The sequence below is a fragment of the Heterocephalus glaber genome, unplaced genomic scaffold, assembly GCF_053883595.1.
Source record: "Heterocephalus glaber isolate CG9 unplaced genomic scaffold, H.glaber_assembly_v1.0 deba00000937, whole genome shotgun sequence".
Taxonomy (NCBI): domain Eukaryota; kingdom Metazoa; phylum Chordata; class Mammalia; order Rodentia; family Bathyergidae; genus Heterocephalus; species Heterocephalus glaber.
This window is the reverse complement of record NW_028258173.1, coordinates 15,037,298-15,057,910: the sequence shown is the minus strand read 5'-3', so window position 1 is coordinate 15,057,910 and position 20,613 is coordinate 15,037,298. Positions and strand designations below refer to the sequence as shown.

The 20,613-nt window shown below is 36.1% G+C and overlaps 1 protein-coding gene across 10 annotated transcripts in view; it reads left to right on the top strand.

Annotated features, from left to right (window-relative positions):
- The window catches only part of Helz (helicase with zinc finger), a 156,565-nt gene that overhangs the window by 99,442 nt on the left and 36,510 nt on the right, over positions 1 to 20,613 (top strand). For all 10 annotated transcript variants that reach the window (XM_087208592.1, XM_087208594.1, XM_087208588.1 and 7 more), the window contains 5 exons: positions 316 to 520; positions 8,960 to 9,011; positions 9,793 to 9,983; positions 11,860 to 12,067; positions 17,467 to 17,546. In XM_087208592.1, coding sequence (XP_087064718.1) covers positions 316 to 520; positions 8,960 to 9,011; positions 9,793 to 9,983; positions 11,860 to 12,067; positions 17,467 to 17,546 — 736 coding nt within the window. The remainder of the gene's footprint in view (positions 1 to 315; positions 521 to 8,959; positions 9,012 to 9,792; positions 9,984 to 11,859; positions 12,068 to 17,466; positions 17,547 to 20,613) is intronic.

Genomic DNA, 20,613 nt, shown 5'->3' with positions numbered 1-20,613 from the left:
GTAAATAACAAGAAACATTCTACATTAGTGTTGGCAAGCCAAGCATTGAGCATGTTACTTGCATTGAGGAGTCAAAATTACTTGTGAGCTGGTTTTGTATGTATCATACTACTTGTCATGATTAGTTTGAGTATCCACCTTCTGAAATCTTGTGATTTGATCAAAAGATTGTATTTAAATCATAGAAAACTATTGGACTTTAGAGTTTGGGCCTTGGTGGGGTATTGATTTTGAAATTATCTTTGGTTACTTATTTTCATTTCTGTGATCTCATCCACTGAAATTGTAACCCAATCTTGTAAATGTTTTCTGTAGGAAGTTTTGGGAGCGGTTTATCACTTTTTGTCATGAAAATAACAGCCTACATGGGATCACATTTGACCAGATCAAGGCTCAGTTAGAGGCTTTAGAACTAAAGAAGACATATGTGTTGAATCCACTGGCTCCTGAATTTATCCCCCGGGCTCTAAGACTGCAGCATTCAGGAAATAGCAACAAACAGCAGCAATCACCACCCAAGGTAAAGCCTCCACTGTGAAGAAGTTAAAGGGTGAGAACAGTGTAGTAGAGGTATAATTGTGCCCTGAGTCACTTTAAGTATTGAAATTGAAGATTACATTTGGTGGCCAGCAGTTTCTGCAAGGAACTTGTCTATATTGGGACATATAAGTGAAAATACAGTGTGACATTTAGCCATGCTTAATGTCATAATCATCCTCAAAAAGTTTTAAGTACTTAAAAACTTCTGATAACTTTTGTACAATGTAACTTTCCAGTCTTCTCTACTGACAGACTGTTGTGTCTGTCAGCTAAGATGTGAGGAAACATGCAGTTTAAAAGATTGTTACACAGGGCCAGGGATTTAGCTCAGTGGTTTCGCCGTCTGCTGTGCAAGTGCAAGGACCAGAGTTTGATCCCTGGTACCAAAAAAAAGAAAAGATTGTCACACATTTCAAAAGCATGTCCTCACAACATGTTATTTATAAGGGTTATGTCATAGTCACAATACTTGTATAAAGAAAATAATTCTTGACTTTTTTTTTTTTGGTATCTGGGATTGAACTCAGGACTTTGCGCTTGCAAAGCAGGTGAGGTGCCACTGAGCTCAATCCAGGGCCTAATGACTGACTAATTTTGAGTGTTATTTGACACAGTGAGAAAATTTGACCAATTTCTTGAAGATGGGTTGGTTTTTGCCTCATTTTTATTACATAGAGGAGTCCAGTCAGGGTAAGGAGGTGGGTGAGTCAAGGCTGTTTCCACTTTTGAGCCATAGCTATTTTGGGCAGATAGCTTATTTGCTAGAGTGCTGGAAATATTTCTTGAACTTAGAATCCTGAAAAGAAGGCTCTGAGAATGGCATGTATTGTATTGGCTTGTGTTTTTGTACATTTATAGTCCTCGGCATGGTATTAAACTTATTAACATTGCTGGGTGTGGTGGTGCCTGCCTGTAATCCCAGCACTCAGGAGGCTGAGGCAGGAGGATTGACAGTAGTTTGAGGCCAGCCTGGACTACATAGTGAGTTTAAGGCCAGCCTGAGCTACATAGCAAGACCTTGTTTCAACACCCCACCCCCCCAAACTTAATTAACATGAATTAAAAAGAGCATGTAAATGTAGAGCTTTAATACACGTAATATGTAAGCAATAATGAACGTTCTTTTTCTTTTTTGAGGCAGGGTCTTGCTGTATAGTTCAGGCTATCCTTGAGCTTACTATGTAGCCCAGGCTTGCGTCAAACTCTCGGCAATCCTCTTGCCTCAGCCTCCGAAGTGCTGAGATTATAGATGTGTGCCCCCACGCCTGGCTATGATGTGTTTTGAAAGTCTTTTAGCCAGATATTAGCCTGAGAACTACTTCCTGAGCTAATACAGTATTATATATTCTTAGGTTAATAAAACTATACTGAATGTGCAGTAATGCTTTGTGATTTGGCATTATTACAGGATTAAAATTCTGCATAAATGAACTTCTATGTGCCAGATGTTATCACAGGTGCTGTAGAGGCATAGATAAGCAAATTAGCCCCTCAGTCCTTTTGTGGTAGTGGTTGGAGGAGATAGAGGAATGATGGTCAGAAATAGATTTAGGGAATTTTATTTCTATCACAGAAGTTATGTTTATGAATTGATTGGGTGGCTAGAGATAGTGAGACATTGTGGGGGAAATGTATACAGAGTCCACCAAAAAATGTGTACATCAGGAAAAGAAAAACTTGTATAAATATTTTAATACTAAATTTATCATGAGATTAATACAAGTTACTTTTGGCTTCTACAATTACAAGAGGTGCTCAAAGTGGTGGCCATTAGCTTCCAGATGTTTATTCATATGGCAAACTGCTGAAGTGTGTATACATTTTTTTTTTTTGCCAACTCTGTATATAAAACCTCCAAGAATATAAGCTCATGTATGACAGAGATTTCCACCTGTATTATTTTCTGCTATGGCCTCTATCCTTAGAGCAGTACCTGGTTTGTCATAATTTCTAAGCATGAGTTTAAGAAAGAGTTTTGTGTTAGCTTTTGTTACTATAACAGATGTTTGAGATAATCAACTTATGAAGAGAAAAAGTTTATTTTGGCCTTCAGTGTTAGAGATTTCAGGCTGTGATCAGTTGACCTGGTTGCTCTGGGCCTGCAGCTGGTCATCATGGTAGGAATATGTGGCAAATCAAAACTGCATACCTCCTGGCTGGGGAGTAAAAGAGAAATAAAGAGGAAGAGGCTGGGTCCCCAGTCTCCTCCAAAGGGCATGTCCTCAATGACCTGAAGACCTCTCACCAGGCCTTTTTATTATTGTTGTTGTTATCATTATCTGTTGGAGATCACCCTGTGTTTCAGGCTAGACAAGCACTTTACCACTAAGCTACACCGCCAGTCCCAAACCCTACTTCTCAAAGGGTCTGTGTTATGGCTTGTATCTAGATGTTCCCCCAGAACCTCAAGTGCTCATGGATGGGGGTTTTTGGAGGTGGCTAGATCTAGGGTGTGTGATGCTGGGATCAAGAATGTGATGCTGGGATTGATTCAAGGTGTGATGCTAGGATTAAAGCTGTCGCACCTTGGGTGTGAGTGCTACCCACTCTAAGGGTGGATATCTTGGATAGGATACAAGGGAGAGAAAGAGGGTCATTGCTTGTCACTTGTTGCTTGCTACCTTGCTGTCTTCTCTTCTGCATTGCCCCTCTTCCATGCCACCCTCCCTTGAAGCCAGCCAATTATGAACTGAAACCTCTCCAAACTGTGGGCCAAATAAACCTTTCCTCCTTTCACTTTGGGTGTCAGGTATTTTGTCTCAGCAATGAAAAAGTAACCTAAGTCTGTCATCTCCCAGGGATGTCAAGCTGGGAACTAAGCCTTTAACATGTGGGGGTTTGGATTCCAGATTCAAACTGCAGCAAGCTTTTATAAAAGATGAGAGATATGAAAAAACGGGAGCCGGGCGTGGTGGTGCACGCCTGTGATCCCAGCACTTGGGAGGCAGAGGCAGGAGGATCGCTGTGAGTTAAAGGCCAGCCTGGGCTACATAGTGAGTTCATTGCCAGCCTAAACTACAAAGCGAGACCCTGTTTCAAAAAAAAGAAAGAGAGAAAGAACAGGGGACATGTCTACAGGGGGCAGCAAGTGGCTTAGGGTTTATGAGAATAGAACCGAGGCAGAAACTTTTTTTAACCTGATTTTTTAAAATTTAAAATAAAATCATGTGTTATAAAATAATTATACACCTTTGCACATTCTTCAATACTGTAGAGTAACTGCAATAAAGTACTTAACTGAGCAGTATAAGCATCAATTAATGTACTATAGATGAAGGTAGATTCAAGGCATTGTGCCAAGTGTGTATTGACGTTAAGGAAGACTGCAGTTTTATCTTGTTTTAACAGTGAAGAATACATATTAAGTTGACTTGGTTCTCTCAAATCATAAACTTCTGAAGACAAAAGATCTTATCCTGTATGCTTTTGATGACTCCTAGTGCCTAGCCCCACTCACTGCACATAGTGGGTACTCAGTAAGTACCTGATAAGTGAAGAAAGGTTATAGCATGCCCAGTAGAATGTAGTATGGCTCCTTTCTTTCACAGTGAAAGTTGTATAAAGGTGGAAGCAAACCCTCTCCCCAAATTTATCCTAAACTTAAAAAAAAAATTATCTTTACCATAGATGTTCTCTGTTATTTCCTATAGCATCAGTTCACCACTATTTATATACCTGGTTGTTTAAAATTATTTATATATGTTACATAAATAATAATTTTGCATAAATAAGGTATAGGGAGCCATAGGTTATCTTTATGACCATATCTCCCTCCTCCCTCCAGAATTTTACTTCTATAAAATTGTTTTTCTGAGGTTTGGATTTATTATTTATTCTGGAGTCTTAAAATTTAACCTTATATTGTGAAAAATTTTTAAAGTAGAGAGAATAGTGTAATGAATCAATCCTCTATTACACATTGTCAACTTAATCTTTTTTTCATGTATGTCCTGCTTCTCCCATCCCATCTCCACCAAATATACACACCGGATAATTTTGAAACAGATCCCAGTTATTTTATTTCATGTGCTAGAGTCTTGATGAAAGAGGATTTATTTCATGAGTAGAAAAGGTTGATGTTTCTGCAAATGTGATACTGACCCATTTCATTTTTTTCAAATTTCCTTAATTTTAACACTTCTGCCTATAAGAAATATTAAAATTAGTATCTTTAATGTTAGAATAGAATTTAAAATTCCAATAAGATTTAATGTAAATAAAATCATCAAAAGATTGTATAATGGTTAAAATACCCTTAAGACTACCTTTCTTTGGGTTCAGTTTGACAACAAGATGCACCCCTGTTTGTCCAGCAGTCAAAAAACTTTATTGTCTTCACTAAGACTTCAGTTCTAAGATTTAGCTGAGGTACAAAATATTAAGGGATCGGGGAGCAGGTGGTCCTTGCTAGCCCTTCATTGCTTTACCTTCTGCAAGCATCAATTACAGCAAAGGATGTGTTTCATAGGAGCCTGAAGAATTCACATTCTACCTGTCCTTGTCTGGCTTCCTTCTAGGGCACTTGCTGGGAATAGTTTTCAGAAGCCTTACTAAAACGAACCAGTTTCATTTGCACACATTGTAAACACTTCAGGAGATAGATAATATTCAGAAACAGATCCAGATCCTTTAAAGACTGTATCATCATTTTATAAGGTTTAATTGTTTTTTATATCTAGCTGCTAATGTTATGACTTACTGTCTAGTCATAAGAAAATGTCAATCTTGTTTATCTGAGTGTTGGTGACCAGCCAACTTGAACATATGGTGGGCCCTCAGAAAACATTTGATGAATGAATAAATGGAAAAGAACAAGTGCTGAAGAAGTAAATATTTAAGTGAATAAATGGTAGATAACAGTCAAGTGTGGTAATGCATCCCATAATCACAGAGCTCCGAGAGGCTGAAGCAGGAGGATAGGGAGTTTGAGCCCATCCTGGACAACTTAGCAACTTAGATTCAAATTCAAAGTAAATAAAAATAAAATAAAAAGGGTCAGGAATGTAACACACGATGAAGGTCCTGGGTTCAATCTCCAGTAACTAAAAAAAAAAAGAGTAGGTAATATAATTACATTTGTTTATAAACAGTAGAAGATTTGAGCTATATTTGCTTCTAAACATGGTGGTATTAGCATTCTACCAAAGGTAAGAATACTTTCTGAGATTTATTATCAGAATGAAATTAGCTTGAAATAATTATTATGGAATGACTTTTTTTTTGGTACTGGGGATTGAACCCAGAACCTTGTGCTTGTAAGGCGCAGTCCCACTGAACTAAATCCTTGGCCCTGGAATGACTTTTGGGCATAGTAGCTAACTCTGGCTTACTGCTGTATTCTTATTTTATTTATAAGCTACCAAACATTGTATTCCGTGTAGACCAAGTAAATTTCTTTCCTACAGTTACCACTGAGTCAAAATATGCTAGATAATTGTGTAATGTATTGAACTATGTAGTGCTGAATTGTGCTTGTAGACATGCCACTGCCTTTTTATGGGATAGACCTCAATTTGTCTTTACATTTAGTATACTATACAGTGCCCAGAATGCTGGTGTATATTGTCTAACGTGCCTCCGCCTTCATAGTCTAGGGTAGTGGTGGCAAACTTATGGCAAGCATGCTGCAGCAGGCTGTTTGTATCAGTGAAAGCTTTAAAATGTTCGGCATTGCTCCTACACCAGACTTTAAAGCTTTCAGTGGTACAAACAGCCTGCTGCAGCATGTGTGCCATGGGTTCACCACCACTGCCCTAGACTATGGTTAACTGTATTAGTGGTGCTATAACAAATTATCACAAACATAGCAACTTAAAACAACACAAATTTATCTCAAGGTTCTGTAAGTCAGATGTCAGGTTTCTCTTGCTTGGTTTCTTTCCTGCAGCTCCCGCAAGATTGATCAAAGTGCTGACTGACTTGTCTCTTACCTAGAGGCTCTGGAAAGAATCTGCTTTCAAGTTGTTGGTTGATGCCAGAATTCAGTTCCTTGTGATTGTAGGACTAATGTCCCTGCTTCTGGATGTGATACTTAGCTTGTAGAAGCCTCTCACCAGTTCTCAGAGTTGTCTCCAACATCTCAGAGCTAGCAGTGTGCATTGAATCCCTTTGTTCAGTATCTCTCTAACTCCTCTCTATCACATCTCCTTACCTCCTCCTCTGCTGCATCTCTGACTCCAGCCAGTGAAAATTCCCTGCATTTAAGGCACAGGTGACTAGGTTGAGTCCACCCAGATAATCTAGGATAATCTAGAATAATATGAGATCACAGCTTCAACTAGATCTGCAGAATTCCTTTTGCCATGTAGTATAACATATCCACAGAACCCAGGGATGAGAGTGTGGAGATCTTTGGAGGCACCATTCTGCCTACCACATGTGACTTAAGTTGCTGCTCTTTCTCTTTGCAGTTGTCCCTGGCTGATAGGTCATTAGCAAGCTACAGTGATAGGTTTGATGGCTAAGAAATCTAAGTGGTTTATTACCCTCCTGGAACTATCTTATCTGTGGTGTCCCTGGCTTCCCTTTCATCTGTCAGTGTATGTGATACTGATTGCTCTTGTTGTCACTTCTAATTGCTTATGGTTCTGATCTTACCTCTACCTCTGCCTTCTCAGTGTTTGTCATTTGCTCCTTTTCACTTTTCTCCTTATCACTTCTATATTCCTCAGAAGTTTCATTTTTTATAGTTGGTGTCAGTCACTGTAAACATTCTTTTTCTTCTGATTAATGGATCAGCTATGATTATCTGTTGGCCCTTTTTTCGCACATTTTAAGAGTTAGGTCTAGATATCCCATCCATGACTAACCAGCTGACCATACAACCTCCCATGTTTATTGCTGATCTGAATATTTAATATCCCTGACAGATAAGTTGATAAATGGAGCATCACTGTATTTTTGCTTTGGTCAAGAATGAATTTTCTTCCTCCTATAGACATTATCCCCTCTTTAGTTTTCAGATGTTCAATACAAACAAACTTTGTTTATACCTAGAGGCAAGTTGCATAATGTGTCACTTTGCCACAGTTGACTTGATGTGTGTTAGTTGCATTTAGCCAGTGGGAATAGCAAGTTAGTTTTTTTGTCTTAATGCATAATTTCAGAGACATTGCCAAAAATTATTTCCACTCAAATATCATTTTTAATGGTAAACTAATATATCATTATATGAATCTGCCATTACTTATTTAATAAGCCCTCCATTGATGGACATTTAGATTGTTAACATTTATCACACATATAAATGATGGCTTGAAGAACATCAGTGCCCAAATCAATGATTATTTCATTTGGATAAATTCCTGGAAATGGGCCCTGGGATTTAGCTCAGTGGTTTCTCCGCCTGCTGTGCAATCAATCGCAAGGACCTGAGTTCAATCCCTGGTACCAAAAAAAAAAATTCCTGGAAATATAATTACAGGATTAAAGTAATGTACATTATTAATACTTCTGATATATATGCCAAATTGCTGTCTAGTAATTAGCTAGATTCTCTCTCGAGTAATTTATTTATTTATTATTATTATTATTTTTGGGTACCGGGGATCCAACTCGGGACCTTGCGCTTGCAAGGCAGTCAACATAACCACTGAGCTAAATCCCCAGCCCTCTCTCAAGTAATTTATGACAGTGCCTATTTCTTGTTCCTTTAGAAAATCTTATACTTTAAGATACTTTTTTTTGTTGTTTTTTTTGAAACAGAGACTTGCTGTGTATTTCAGGCTGGCCTTGAACTCACTATGTACCCCAGGCTGCCCTCAAACTCAGGATGATCCTCCTGCCTTAGTCTCCTGAGTACTGGGATTACAGGCATGCACCACCACACCTGGGCTAAAATACTATGAATCACACTCAAAATATTATTAATCTCAAACCATGTTTATAATTCCTATTGCTGTTTTAAAGGTTCTCATCTTCAAGAATAGGAGACTGAAATTTTTCCCTTGAATAACAACTTTTATGTTTTGTCATTTAATTCTTAGGAAACTTATAGAGAAGCTCAAAGGAATAGAATTTAAATTTCAAGTGTGTTGATTTCTTATTTCTTTTTATTAAAACAATTCATTAATGGGGCCAGGGATTTAGCTCAGTGGTGCTGCGACTGCCTCACAAGCACAAGGTCTTGTGTTTGATCCCCAGTACCGGAAAACAAAAAACAAAACAATTTATTAAAAAAGGAATTTGAGATACCCTTAATTTAAAACAGGAATTCTGGAGGCCCAGCAACATTATTTGAGATGGCCATGTTCTCAGCTTTAAAAAGAAAGCTGGCTCAAAGATGCCCAAAAGTCATGGATTATCTACTCAAGGTTTTTAAATCTTAGTTGGTATTTAATTGACATACAGTTAAGAAAAGAGTTTTTGTTTTCTGTTAAACATATTTAAATTATTATGCTTTTGGTTTTTTTCTTTAAAGGGGAAAAGCCTCCATCATACCCCAAATGATCACTTCCAGAATGATGGAATTGGTAAGTGGAAAAATAAGCCTTATGAAAACTTACCTTTATGATAAAGAGATTTACCCCAAATTTCACAATGAGAAATAGATGTCTGTCTCTCTCAGCCTCTTTCTCTCTGTCTCTCCTTTCTCTTATGTGCACACATAAACACAGTTTATGGAACCTCAGTTAATTATTCTTTTAAAATGTCAGTAAGTTGATAGGTTATTCCTGAAAAGGGGACAGTTTGTAGGTACCAGCATATGGTAAGTGCAGAAGTTCCGAGGAAAAACATTTAAGCCTTTTATGCAACATAAATATTAAGAAAATATTTCTGTCCTACAAATGTAGGGTCATACTGATTTCAAGGTCAAGTTTATTTAAATGATTTTAAATGTTACAGAATTATGCTTTTAAAGTAATAATTGCTTAACATTCATTTTATATGTGGCTGTGTTACAACTGCAAGTCAAAACTTTATTCTGAAGAATCATGTTTCCTTGGTCTGAGGGAACTATTTACTGAAAGCCTATGTGCACACATGGTTTTCCCTCTTTATGATCATATCTCTGGCCCCTCAGAAGCTATAATTATACTAGTTTATAAAAGGAGTACTTTCTAAGTCAGCTCAAGTTAATTTTGAGGACATTATAAAGTGGTTACTTTTTAAATATGCTTTATTCTTCCACATTGATAATTCTTTTACTCTATTATGTGACAAACCCAAAAAATATATTTTGTTGTTGGATATATTTTTGTGTAGGTGAATTGAACAGTGATTGAGTGTGTTCTTTTTCTGTCTGTTTTTCAGTTCAGCCCAATCCTTCTGTACTTATTGGCAATCCTATTAGAGCATATACTCCTCCACCCCCTCTTGGACCTCACCCAAATTTGGGAAAATCTCCAAGCCCTGTTCAGAGAATTGATCCTCACACTGGGACAAGTATTCTCTATGTACCTGCTGTCTATGGAGGGAATGTAGTTATGTCGGTGCCTTTACCTGTAAGTGGATGTTTGAAATACTTCCTATTGAAATACTTTCTGTGAAGTAAGTAGGCTTCACTAAATTAGTCACAATCCCTGATGGTCGGCTACAAACCTTTTGCAGAGGCAGAAGGGCCATGCTTGCTAGGCAAGTGCTCTATCACTGAGCTACACTCCCAACCCCCAGTCTCCTTTTTTTTCTTCAACTTTTCAATGTCCATAAGCTTCTTTTAAAGTAAATATTATCTTTAAAAGTTAAATTTTGAAATGACCAAAGAAATGTATGTTGTTGCTTGCAATTTGCTTCTTGATTATTGGTGACTATGAAGAAATCTGTAAATTGGACGCTTGATTTAGAAGTCTTAGTATTCTTTTAAAATGTTTGTTTTCTGAGAAAAATTGGGTTAAAAAATTAACAGCTAGTAAATTGGTTTCTTGTTTTGTAAAGTGATGTTTTTATTTTGCCTTTTGTTTTTTATTTTATATAAGTCAAGACCTTTTCCTAAGAGATGGTTGGAGGAGGCAGAAAGGCTTGGATTAGTCTAGTTCTCTTGGATCTGAATTTGTCTGGGAAATTTCATGCCTTATGAAACCTTACTAAGATACTTAAATACATTACTGAATCCTTTCTCAGACCATATTTTTAGAGGACTTGGATCTTGTATAAAACCCATTTGTATTTCCTTTAAAGTTTTTAAATATTGTGCAAATTTTTACAATTTTCAGATATGTGAATATTTCTAAAAGGAGGAGTTTTAGCCTAGGAAATAATTTCTTTCATTTAAGTAAAGTACTGTAATTTCAGACAGAGCTGATCATGGTCAGAGATCTTTGGCAACCCTGCCTATACCCTAAAAGAGGAAAAAAATGTTTACTTGCAAATATTTTTTAGCCATGTTCACCTGATAGTTCACAATCATAGCCAAGGAAAGTGATTATCAGTAAAAAATATGTAATTCATGCCCACTCCCCATAGAATCTAGACTTTTACCTGCATTATTTCTTCCTAGACAGCCTGGCAACATTATACATCATTTGCTTTAAATAGTAAGTCTCTTAGGATTTGAGTTTCACTTTACTAGTTCAAAAAGACTTTTGTTATATAAAATTTCTAAGAGTCTGCATCAGACGCTTATACTAAAATAATAGGGGTGGTTGTTTATAGATGTCATTGCGTTTATGCCTTTTATGTTAATATGCAGAGATTATATATCTAGACACACTGGAGCAAGTTTTCTATTTCTATATTTTAAATTAGAGTTATCAAAAGTAATGACCTGTTTGAATTTTACCTACAATAATTGATCATTAAATGATTTGGTTATTCTTTTTCTTTTTTTTTTGGTGTTAGAGATCGAACTCAGGACCTTGCGCTTGAGGGGATTTACCTGGCCCAATTTGGTTATTCTTATAAAGTTGGAACATACATTTTTTTAACTAAGACTTCTTAGACTAAATTCTTTCTTAATTTTACCCTGTTCTCTTATTCAGTCTATTAAACTACCTAACTATGGAGTTATGACCTAAATAGATAACTTTCATGGTAATGTGTGACTTATATACATTCTTTTTGTGAGGAAGTGATTCAAAAATACAACATGACATATTACCTTAAGGAATAATTATCAACTTTAAGTCCTCAATTTCTACCTAATCTGAAAAATGAACCATTTTCCCGTACATGCTAATGATTCAGGGAGCCACTTTTGGCCAGTTTAAGACATTACGATGATTCTACCAATGGTTACTACTAAGTAATATCAATCATGTAGTTACTCATTTTGATAAAATTAATCATCTGTGTGTGTTTGCTTTTTTCTAATTAACAGCACTGTAACAGTTTGCATTTTAAAATATAGTTAACACAGTCATTTTATTTCTTATAATAACCTAGGTACCATGGACAGGATACCAGGGTAGGTTTGCAGTTGATCCTCGAATTATTACACATCAGGCAGCAATGGCCTACAATATGAACCTCTTACAGACACATGGACGGGGGTCTCCTATACCTTATGGGCTTGGACATCACCCACCTGTCAGCATAGGGCAGCCACAGAATCAGCATCCTGAGAAGGATCAACATGAGCAAAATCGAAATGGTAGGTTGCTATACTTTACTTCTATTCCCAAATTGGTGACATGCAGAGTTCTGTCTGCAGTATGATTGTTAAATGTGGATTCTAGACCTGTTGAACCTGATATAAAAAACTAAGGTTACTCTCTCCAGGTGACACAAATAAGTATGCAGGTAAAAGCTTTGCATGTTATTTTAGAGGGTTCTTTAGATTAAGTCTTCCCACTTAATTGATTTCACAAATTTCCTAAGATATATTAAATTTTAATATTTAGAGACTTTTAAGTAGTAGTCATTTAAAGATGAAATAGAACATCCTCTCCTGTTAAACACTTTTGATAACCCACAATATTCTTGTGATATTCTGAGCATTAGTGTTCTTGTGGGATAGTTGATATAAAGTAGTTACTTCTTATGCAAATCTGTTAGAATTACAAATAAGAAAAATTACCAATTGCTTTTTAAAGCTTTTTTTAAGTTTATGAAATAACTTATTGCAGTAAAATTTACCTTTTTAAAATGTACAGTTTGATGAGTTTTAACAAAGGAAAAAATAGAAATGACTTTTGTAAATAAAGAGCGGAAAGGGGTTGAAGGGACGAGAATGGGAAAAAAAAGAAGCAGCAAGATATATCATGTACATGGCCGGGGATTTAGCTCAGTGGTTCCAGCGCCTGCCTCACAAGCGTGAGGTCCCGAGTTCAATCTCTGGTACCAAAAAAAAAAAAAAAGATGTATCATGTACAGGTACAAATTCCCCATGATGAATATTACCATTATGTATATCCTAAATGTACCAGTAAAATTTTAAAAAAGAATTTGAAATGCATCCAAACTCAAAAACAAAACAAAACAAAACAACAACAAAAAAATAGATTTGTTAACTACTGCCAAAATCAAAATATGGGATACTTGCATCAACTCCAGAAGTGTCCTTGTGTCCCTTTGTAGACAGTCCCAACCTCTAACCTATTCCTAAGTAACCACTAATGTTGACTTTTGTCTTTCCTTTAATATGTCAGGTAAATGTAATCATATAGTATATAGTTTTTAAAATCTGGCCTTGTTTATTTAATACTTTTGATATTCTATCAGGTTGTATTTATCAATTGTTTGTTCCTTTTTACTGCTGATAAGTATTCCATTATGAGGATGCACCACAATGTGTTCAGTTTTATTTCAATTTTTTCTTTAGTTTTACTTGCCTACCCAGGGCTTCTTGTGTAGTAGGCAAGTGCCCTATTTAATTTTTGACATTTATGAATAAAGCTGCCATAAACATACATTTTCATTTTTCTTTAGTAAATACCTACAAGATTGCTAGACATATTGTAAATACATATTTAACTTTATTAAAAAACTGTGGTACTATTTTCCAAAGTGCTGAATTGTTTTTCATTTCTACTAGTAATGTATGAGATTTCCCACTGTCCCACATTCTCACCAGCATTTGATATTCTTTTTAACTTTATCCTTCTAGTGAGTATCTGATAGCATGTTATAGTAGTGTTCATTTGCATATCCTTAGTGACTAATGATATTGACTTATCTTTTCATTGTGCTTATTTCCAGGTATGTTAGTATCTTTCAAAGAACAGAACTTTTTCTTTTATTTTTTAATGAAATCTAGTTTATCCATTTATTCTTCTATGAATTATGTTTTGATGTTGTGACTAAAGATTTTTTGTCTAACCCAGGGTCACAAATGAATTCTTTTATTTTCGCCAAGAAGTCTTAATAGTTTTAGCTTTTACGTTAGGTCCATTTTGAATTAAATTTTGTATATGGCCTAAGAATTGACTTTTGGCGGGGGGGTACTGGGGATCGAACTCGGGTCCTTGTGCTTGCACAGCAGGCAGCGAAACCACTGAGCTAAATCCCTGGCAAGAATTGATTTGTTGTTGTTGTTTTAGTTTTGCGTGTGTATGGTCATTTGTTCCAACATGATTTATTGAAATCTGTCCTTCCCTTATTGAACTGCCTTAATGCTTTTGTTGAAAATCAACTAACTATATACTTGCACTCTGTTTTCTTCTATTGGTGCATATGTTTTAATGTTCATACCAAATATTCTGTCTTGATTACTATGGGTTTATAAAAGTCAGGAAAACAGGTAGTATAAGTCCTTCAATATTATTTTTTTTTAAATTGTCTATTCCAGATATTTTTCAAATTTCATGTACATTTTAGAATCAGCTTGTCAGTTTCCATTTTAAAAAAAGCCATCTTAGCTCTTTATTGGGATTATGTAAGCCTTTATGTCGATGTTTGAGAGAATAGGTATCTTAATAATATTGAATTTTCTAGGCTATGAATAGGAGAGAGAGAGAGAGAGAGAGATATCATTATGGAATGACCTTCTTTGTCCCTGGTAATATTCTTTGGTCTGAGATCTACTTTGCTTAAATTAGTGTAGTCAACTTCAGCCTTTTTTGGACTAGTGGTAGCATGGAATATCTTTTTTGACCTTTTGCTTCCAATCTATTTGTGCCTTTAGATTTAATATTTTTTAGGGGCAGGTATGTACCTCAGTGGTAAGGCATGTGCTTAGCATGCACAGGCCCTAGGTTGAATCCCAGGAAGAAAAGTATGTTTCTGTTAGATAGCATTGGCTCTTGATTCTTTAAAAATTCAGTGTGACAATCTGTTATTATGCCATTTACATTTAATGTGATTGTTGATATAGTTAGGTTTAATTCTATCATCTTGGTGCTTCTTTTTGTTTTTTTTTTTGGCACCGGAGATTGAACTTGAGTTCTTGTTCTTGCACAGCAGGTGGCGAAACCACTGAGCTAAATCCCCAGCCCTTTGGTTCTTTTTAATTTGCCAAGATTTTGTTCCCTTTCTCTTCTTATTTTGCTCTCTTTTGGATTAATACTTTTTAGATTCCATTTTATCTCCTTTGTTGGCTTATGAGTTATAATGTTGTTAGTAGTATTTCAGTCATTGCTTTAGGATTTATAGTATGTATCTTACAGTCTGCTTCCCAATTTGTATTTTACTACTTCATGCACAGAAAAAGAACCTTACAACATTTCATTTTTTTCTCTTGGCTTTTATGCTACTATTATCCTTTTACATATTTTTAAGTGTTAAACAGTCAACTCTCTCTTTAAAATTTTTCAAAATAAGAAAAAATAACCTTACATATTTATCCATGTAGTTATCATTTGAATCGTTTTTGCTGTGTATATATGTCTCCATCTGAGAACGTTTTCATTGTACCTGAAGGGAGATGATGATGATGATTTCCTCCTCCTCCTCCTCCTCTTCCTTTTTTGTACTGGTATATGCTTTATATTTCAAGTCTGCTGATGATGAACTTTTTTCAGCATTTATTTATCTGAAAATAGCCTTATTTCATTCTTACTTTTTAGAGTTTTTCCCAGTATGGAGTTCTTGGGTGGCAGTATTATGCAGTATTTTAACAATATCCTCCTGTTTTCTCTCTTGCCTTATTTTCAGTGAGAAATCTGAGGTTGTTCTGATCTTTGTTTTTATGTTTTCTTTATGTTGTTTTTTTCTTTGTTTCTCTTGCTGCTTTAAATATTTTTTTAATACTAGTTTTAGCTTATGATATGCCTTTGTGGAGTTTTCTTCATGTTTCTTGTGCTTGGGGTTTGTTGAACTTTTTGGATCTTTTGTTTTTTTACCTTTCATGAAATTTAGAAATTTTCAGCCTTTGTGTCTTGAGATACATTGTGTGTGTGTGTGTGACTCTTTCTCCTCTTCTTTGGAGATTCCAATTAACCATATATTAGTATGCTTAATCATTCTCAAAGTTCATGGATATGTTTTTCATTTTTTTCTTCAACTTTTTTTCCCAAGTTTTTCTTTTGTAGTGTCTAATCTGCTGATTCTACCCAGTGTTTTTTCATCTGACATTGTAGCTCCCATTTCTTGAAGTTTAGTGGTAAAGCTGTTCTAGCATAATAATTCATTTTGCAGTTCTGGTGGCATTACTGAAAGAATGTTTTTGCACAAAAACCAAAAAGGATTGTTTCAAGGAATTTAAAAACATTAAACCGTTAATTCTTGTAGATTAAAAGTTTTTCACATGTATGAAATTTTCAAGTCTATTGTAATTGTGCTTTTTTGTTTGTTTTTGTTTCATGGTGCTGGGGATAGAACCCAGGACCTTGCATATGCCAGGCAAGTGCTCTGCCACCAAGCTATACCATAATTTTGCCCTTTTAATACTTAATTTTACTACCTTTAGGCCAGGGATTTAGCTCAGTGGTTTTGCCGCCTGCTGTGCAGGCACAAGGACCCGAGTTTGATCCCCGGTACCAAAAAAAAAAAAATTTTTACTACCTTTATTAATAACCTACTTATATTTAGTTTGCTAGTACTTTTAAACAGTATTAACATAATTTCTTTCAGAATATCTTTATTCGGTTTATTAGCTTTCCTTCACTGTGACAAAATACCTGAGTTAAATAACATAAGGAGAAAAGATTTATTTTGGCTCATTGTTTCAGAGGTTTCAGTCCATGCTTCCTTGGCATGGACCAGTTGTAGTGGTACAGTAACACATTCTGGCCTAAGCATTTGACAAAGGAGGTCTGTTCACCTGAAGGCTGGGGAGCAATACAAAAGAGAGGAAGGAGCCAGGGTCCCAGTATCCCCTTCACGGGCTTACCCCCAGTGACCTAACTTCCCAAGTTCCCATCTTCGGAAAGTTTCTCAACCTCCCAATGGTGTCATGGTCCAGGAACCAGCCTGTTGATTTGATATAGGGCCCTTTGAGGTGCATTTAAAATCCAAAGCATTACATTCAGTTTAGATTCCTTTACTAAAAGTAGATTGAGGCATTGATTGGATTTTTGCTTAATTGCATTTGTAAGTGAACAAACCATGTCTTTATGAATAAGTAAGAATTCCAAGTTTTTTGATACGTGTAGTTTTTAAAAATGAGGCTATAGGGCCGGGGGTTTAGCTCAGTGGTTTCACCGCCTGCTGCGCAAGTACAAGGACCCGAGTTCAATCTCCAGTACCAAAAATAAAATAAAATAAAATAAAATAAAATAAAAATGAGGCTATAAATTCTTGGAGATTGGGCAGTTTTTAGGGGGGTTGTTTGGTCTTTTAAGGTTATTCCTCCTTTTTTTTTTTTTTGGTACGGGGGATTGAACTCAGGACCTTGCGCTTGCGAGGCAGGTGCAGTGCCACTGAGCTAAATCCCTGGCCCAGGTTATTCCTTTGCTTTGTCAGTGAGGTTTACTTCCTTTATAAATTTTCTTTCTTCTAGAGAAACTGCAACTCTGAAAATTGAAAAGCAAAACCCAAGGCATAATATAAATATCAGTAATAATGAGTGTAAAATGTTTAAAATATTCTGCTTCTCTGTCTAATATTGGATAGTTACCTGAAATGTCACATTCACTAGAAAGGATTTATAAAAATTTTAACATGTTTTCTTAGGTAAAAGTGATACAAATAACCCTGGACCTGAAATTAATAAAATTCGAACACCGGAGAAAAAGCCTACAGAACCAAAACAGGTATGCTATTTACATTTAGTGAGAGTCTTGTTCAAATGGATTTAGTCTGATTTGGCATCTTGGAATCTTGATGTTTTAAAGAAAATTATCTCCTTTTTTATGCATATCTTTTATAGTTATTGTTTCACAGGGATTTGGGGGTTGTTGTACTTTCTTCTGTCACTGTTTCTTTGGCTGTGATATTTCCTTGACCTGAATATTTTTCTCGAGTAATGTTATTCAGTGATAAGACTGAAATTTAGAGACTTTCCATGATAAAGTAGTAAATGAAGACTGAACTACAAATGTGAGTGAAAATGATCTCAGAATGGGAAGTGTTGTCACAGCAAAGGGAAAAGACTTAACTTCCTCCAGTTCCTCACTTTGTTCTCTCCTTGCACCCACTGCATAAATATTTAACTCTTTGTCTTTCTGTTCATCTACTTTCCCTGCTTTTGTTCCTTTTTAAATTTTTTAATTTATTTTTTTAAATTTTATTTATTTATTTATTTTCCTGCTTTTGTTCTTGTGAATCAGTTACAAAAAATCACACTACTAGTTGAGCAGTGCCACTGGAAATTCACTTTTTCCAATCTCCATGAAACCATGGAGCTTGCCCATTTTCTTTTGCATGTACTTAGTTCCTTTGCCCAGTGTTCTAAGTGGCTCTTCTCAAATCTGATGACCTTCTATTTCCTGTTCTCCTCATGATCAGGTGACTTTGCCTTAGGCTTATCACCATCAGGATTTTGCTGTTTGTTTACATTGTAAATATCTTGCCTTTTCTATATCTTTACTTCCTTATCACCAGTCCTGGAGGAGAAGTTCCTGTTAAAACTAGTCTCTCTTCCAGTTCCTCACAAAATATATTGATTGACAGAATTTTTAAAAAGACACTTTGACTGGGCCAGGGATTTAGCTCAGTGGTTCTGCCGCCTCACAAGGACAAGGTCCGGAGTTCAATCCCCAATACCACCAAAAACCCAAAAAAAACACTTGGAAGATCTCTGTAATTCATCTCTTACTTCCTCTTTAACCCATACAGGCTGGTAATAGGCCTCAATATTTCACAGAGACTGGTGAGCTCCAAGTGACCACATCTTACAAACACACTTTAACAGTAGTCTTACTTGGGTCTTTTTCATTTTAGTTTTTGGTATTTAGAACTTCTTTTTGTATTTGGCACTTTTTTTAGTAGTATTTTCCAAAGCTGTCTTTGACCATCTTACTTGTTTTTGTTTCTTTGATACAACATTTTTACTTCTCACAACTTTCTCTACCTTGACTACCTGTCCCTCATATCACTTCCTGTTCACCCTCATTGTATGTCCCTAGTCCAGTTTAAGGTTTTCCAGGGTTGTGTCATTGCCCCAGTTTTCTTTACAGTCTATGATTGCTTATTATAATATAGCCAAATCTGTGATTTTAAGTGCCTGCTCCCTAATAACGACTTCCAAATCTGCATCTTCAACCTCAGCCTAGCTTCGAGCAACTGTTTTCTGTGTTCACTTATGTCCATAAGCATCTCTGACTGACAGGTAGAAGTAGATTGAGGGATTTCATATTGTAGGAGAAGCCACAGGATGAATGAGGCAGCAGGGGAACCTTTTCTGGCTAGTAAGAGGGGAGGTGCAGTGAAAATCACCATGGTACATGGTTGGGAGGGTACAGAGAGAACGAATGACTTGTTAGGGTTGTACACCAGTAGTAGATGTAGTCAGAGGCAGCTTGCGACAAACCCATCACAGGAATCGGTGTTATTAGAGCAGCTAAAGCCAAGAGAGCTAAATATCTCTTGCGTCCTTCTTTTTAAATTTGTTATATGGATCTTCTCTGTTAGAAGACTAGACCACCTTATAGACATGTTTCATTTTCTTTCCTTCCTGATGCTTTGTCTTGGGGTACAGGAAGACTAAATAAAAGAATTCCTCATTCTCTTTGACTCTGCGTCAGTATTCAGAAGAGAGTGATAAGAGGAAATCGAATACTGGGTACATGACACAGTTTCCTTCAGACTTTGTAGTTTTATTAAGCTAGCCCATGGTAGGATTGTAGACTAGCTTAATCGAGAGTTAAATTTCTGTGACACAGACCTAGCTTCCTGTCTATGTCAGAGTCAGAAGTGATAGAGGCAATTGAAACTGCAGCCTATCCACAAATAACCTTGACATCTACACACAGTCTTCCTGATGTGATCAAATCATGCATAGCACCAGTGTCTTCTGGACAGAGGGATATTCCAGACTACTGTTGACTTGGTCATTGATCAAAGGAAGATTCATAGGGGAAAATGTTTGCTTATAAAGAACATTAATCAGGTTCTAAGACAGTTGAAGAGCAGATGTGGCAACCGGTTGGAAAGACTGGGACAGACTGTCATCCTTCTCACTTTTTGTAGGTAATTGGATATATCTCCAGTAATCTTAAGGACTCAAAGGGCCAAATATAATGGTGTCCATTTGAGCTAGGTGATACGAGGTGCAAATGCACTCAGGAAATGATTGGTTTCCACTGTTTGTTGCAGCAGCTTCATCATCAGAGCTGGAAAAGAAAAATTTCCTCTTCCCACCTTATAATTTGTTTGTCACCTTATCACCACTTATCAAACTTACATTTCAGAAGGACAGCACCACTGTTTGCTTTTAAAAGCTTTGGTAGCTTACCACAGTTTAATGGGATTAAAATCAGTGTTTATACTCAGTATTGAATAATTTAGGATCTTATGCAATTGGACTTTTTTTCTTGCCAACAAAGGGAAACTAACATATAAACAGGCGAAGTTTCAGCTTTTTACACACAAAACTTTTCATGCTTCCCAAATTCACAATGCTTTTTCTGCTCTCTTAACCTCAGTGTAAACTGTTACATTCAGCTAAAATGTCTTTCCTTTCTAGAATATTACAGCTCTCTTTGTAAGATTCATCTCAAATGCTGTCACCTTTGTGAAGCCTTCCTTAATTTCTTCAGGCCCTAGGATCTCATATCACATCCTCTTACAGTATCTGTAGTTATACATTTACATGTTGATATCCTGTACTAGACTCTAAACCAGGGGTTAACAAGCTTTTTCTGTAAAAGGCCAGACAAT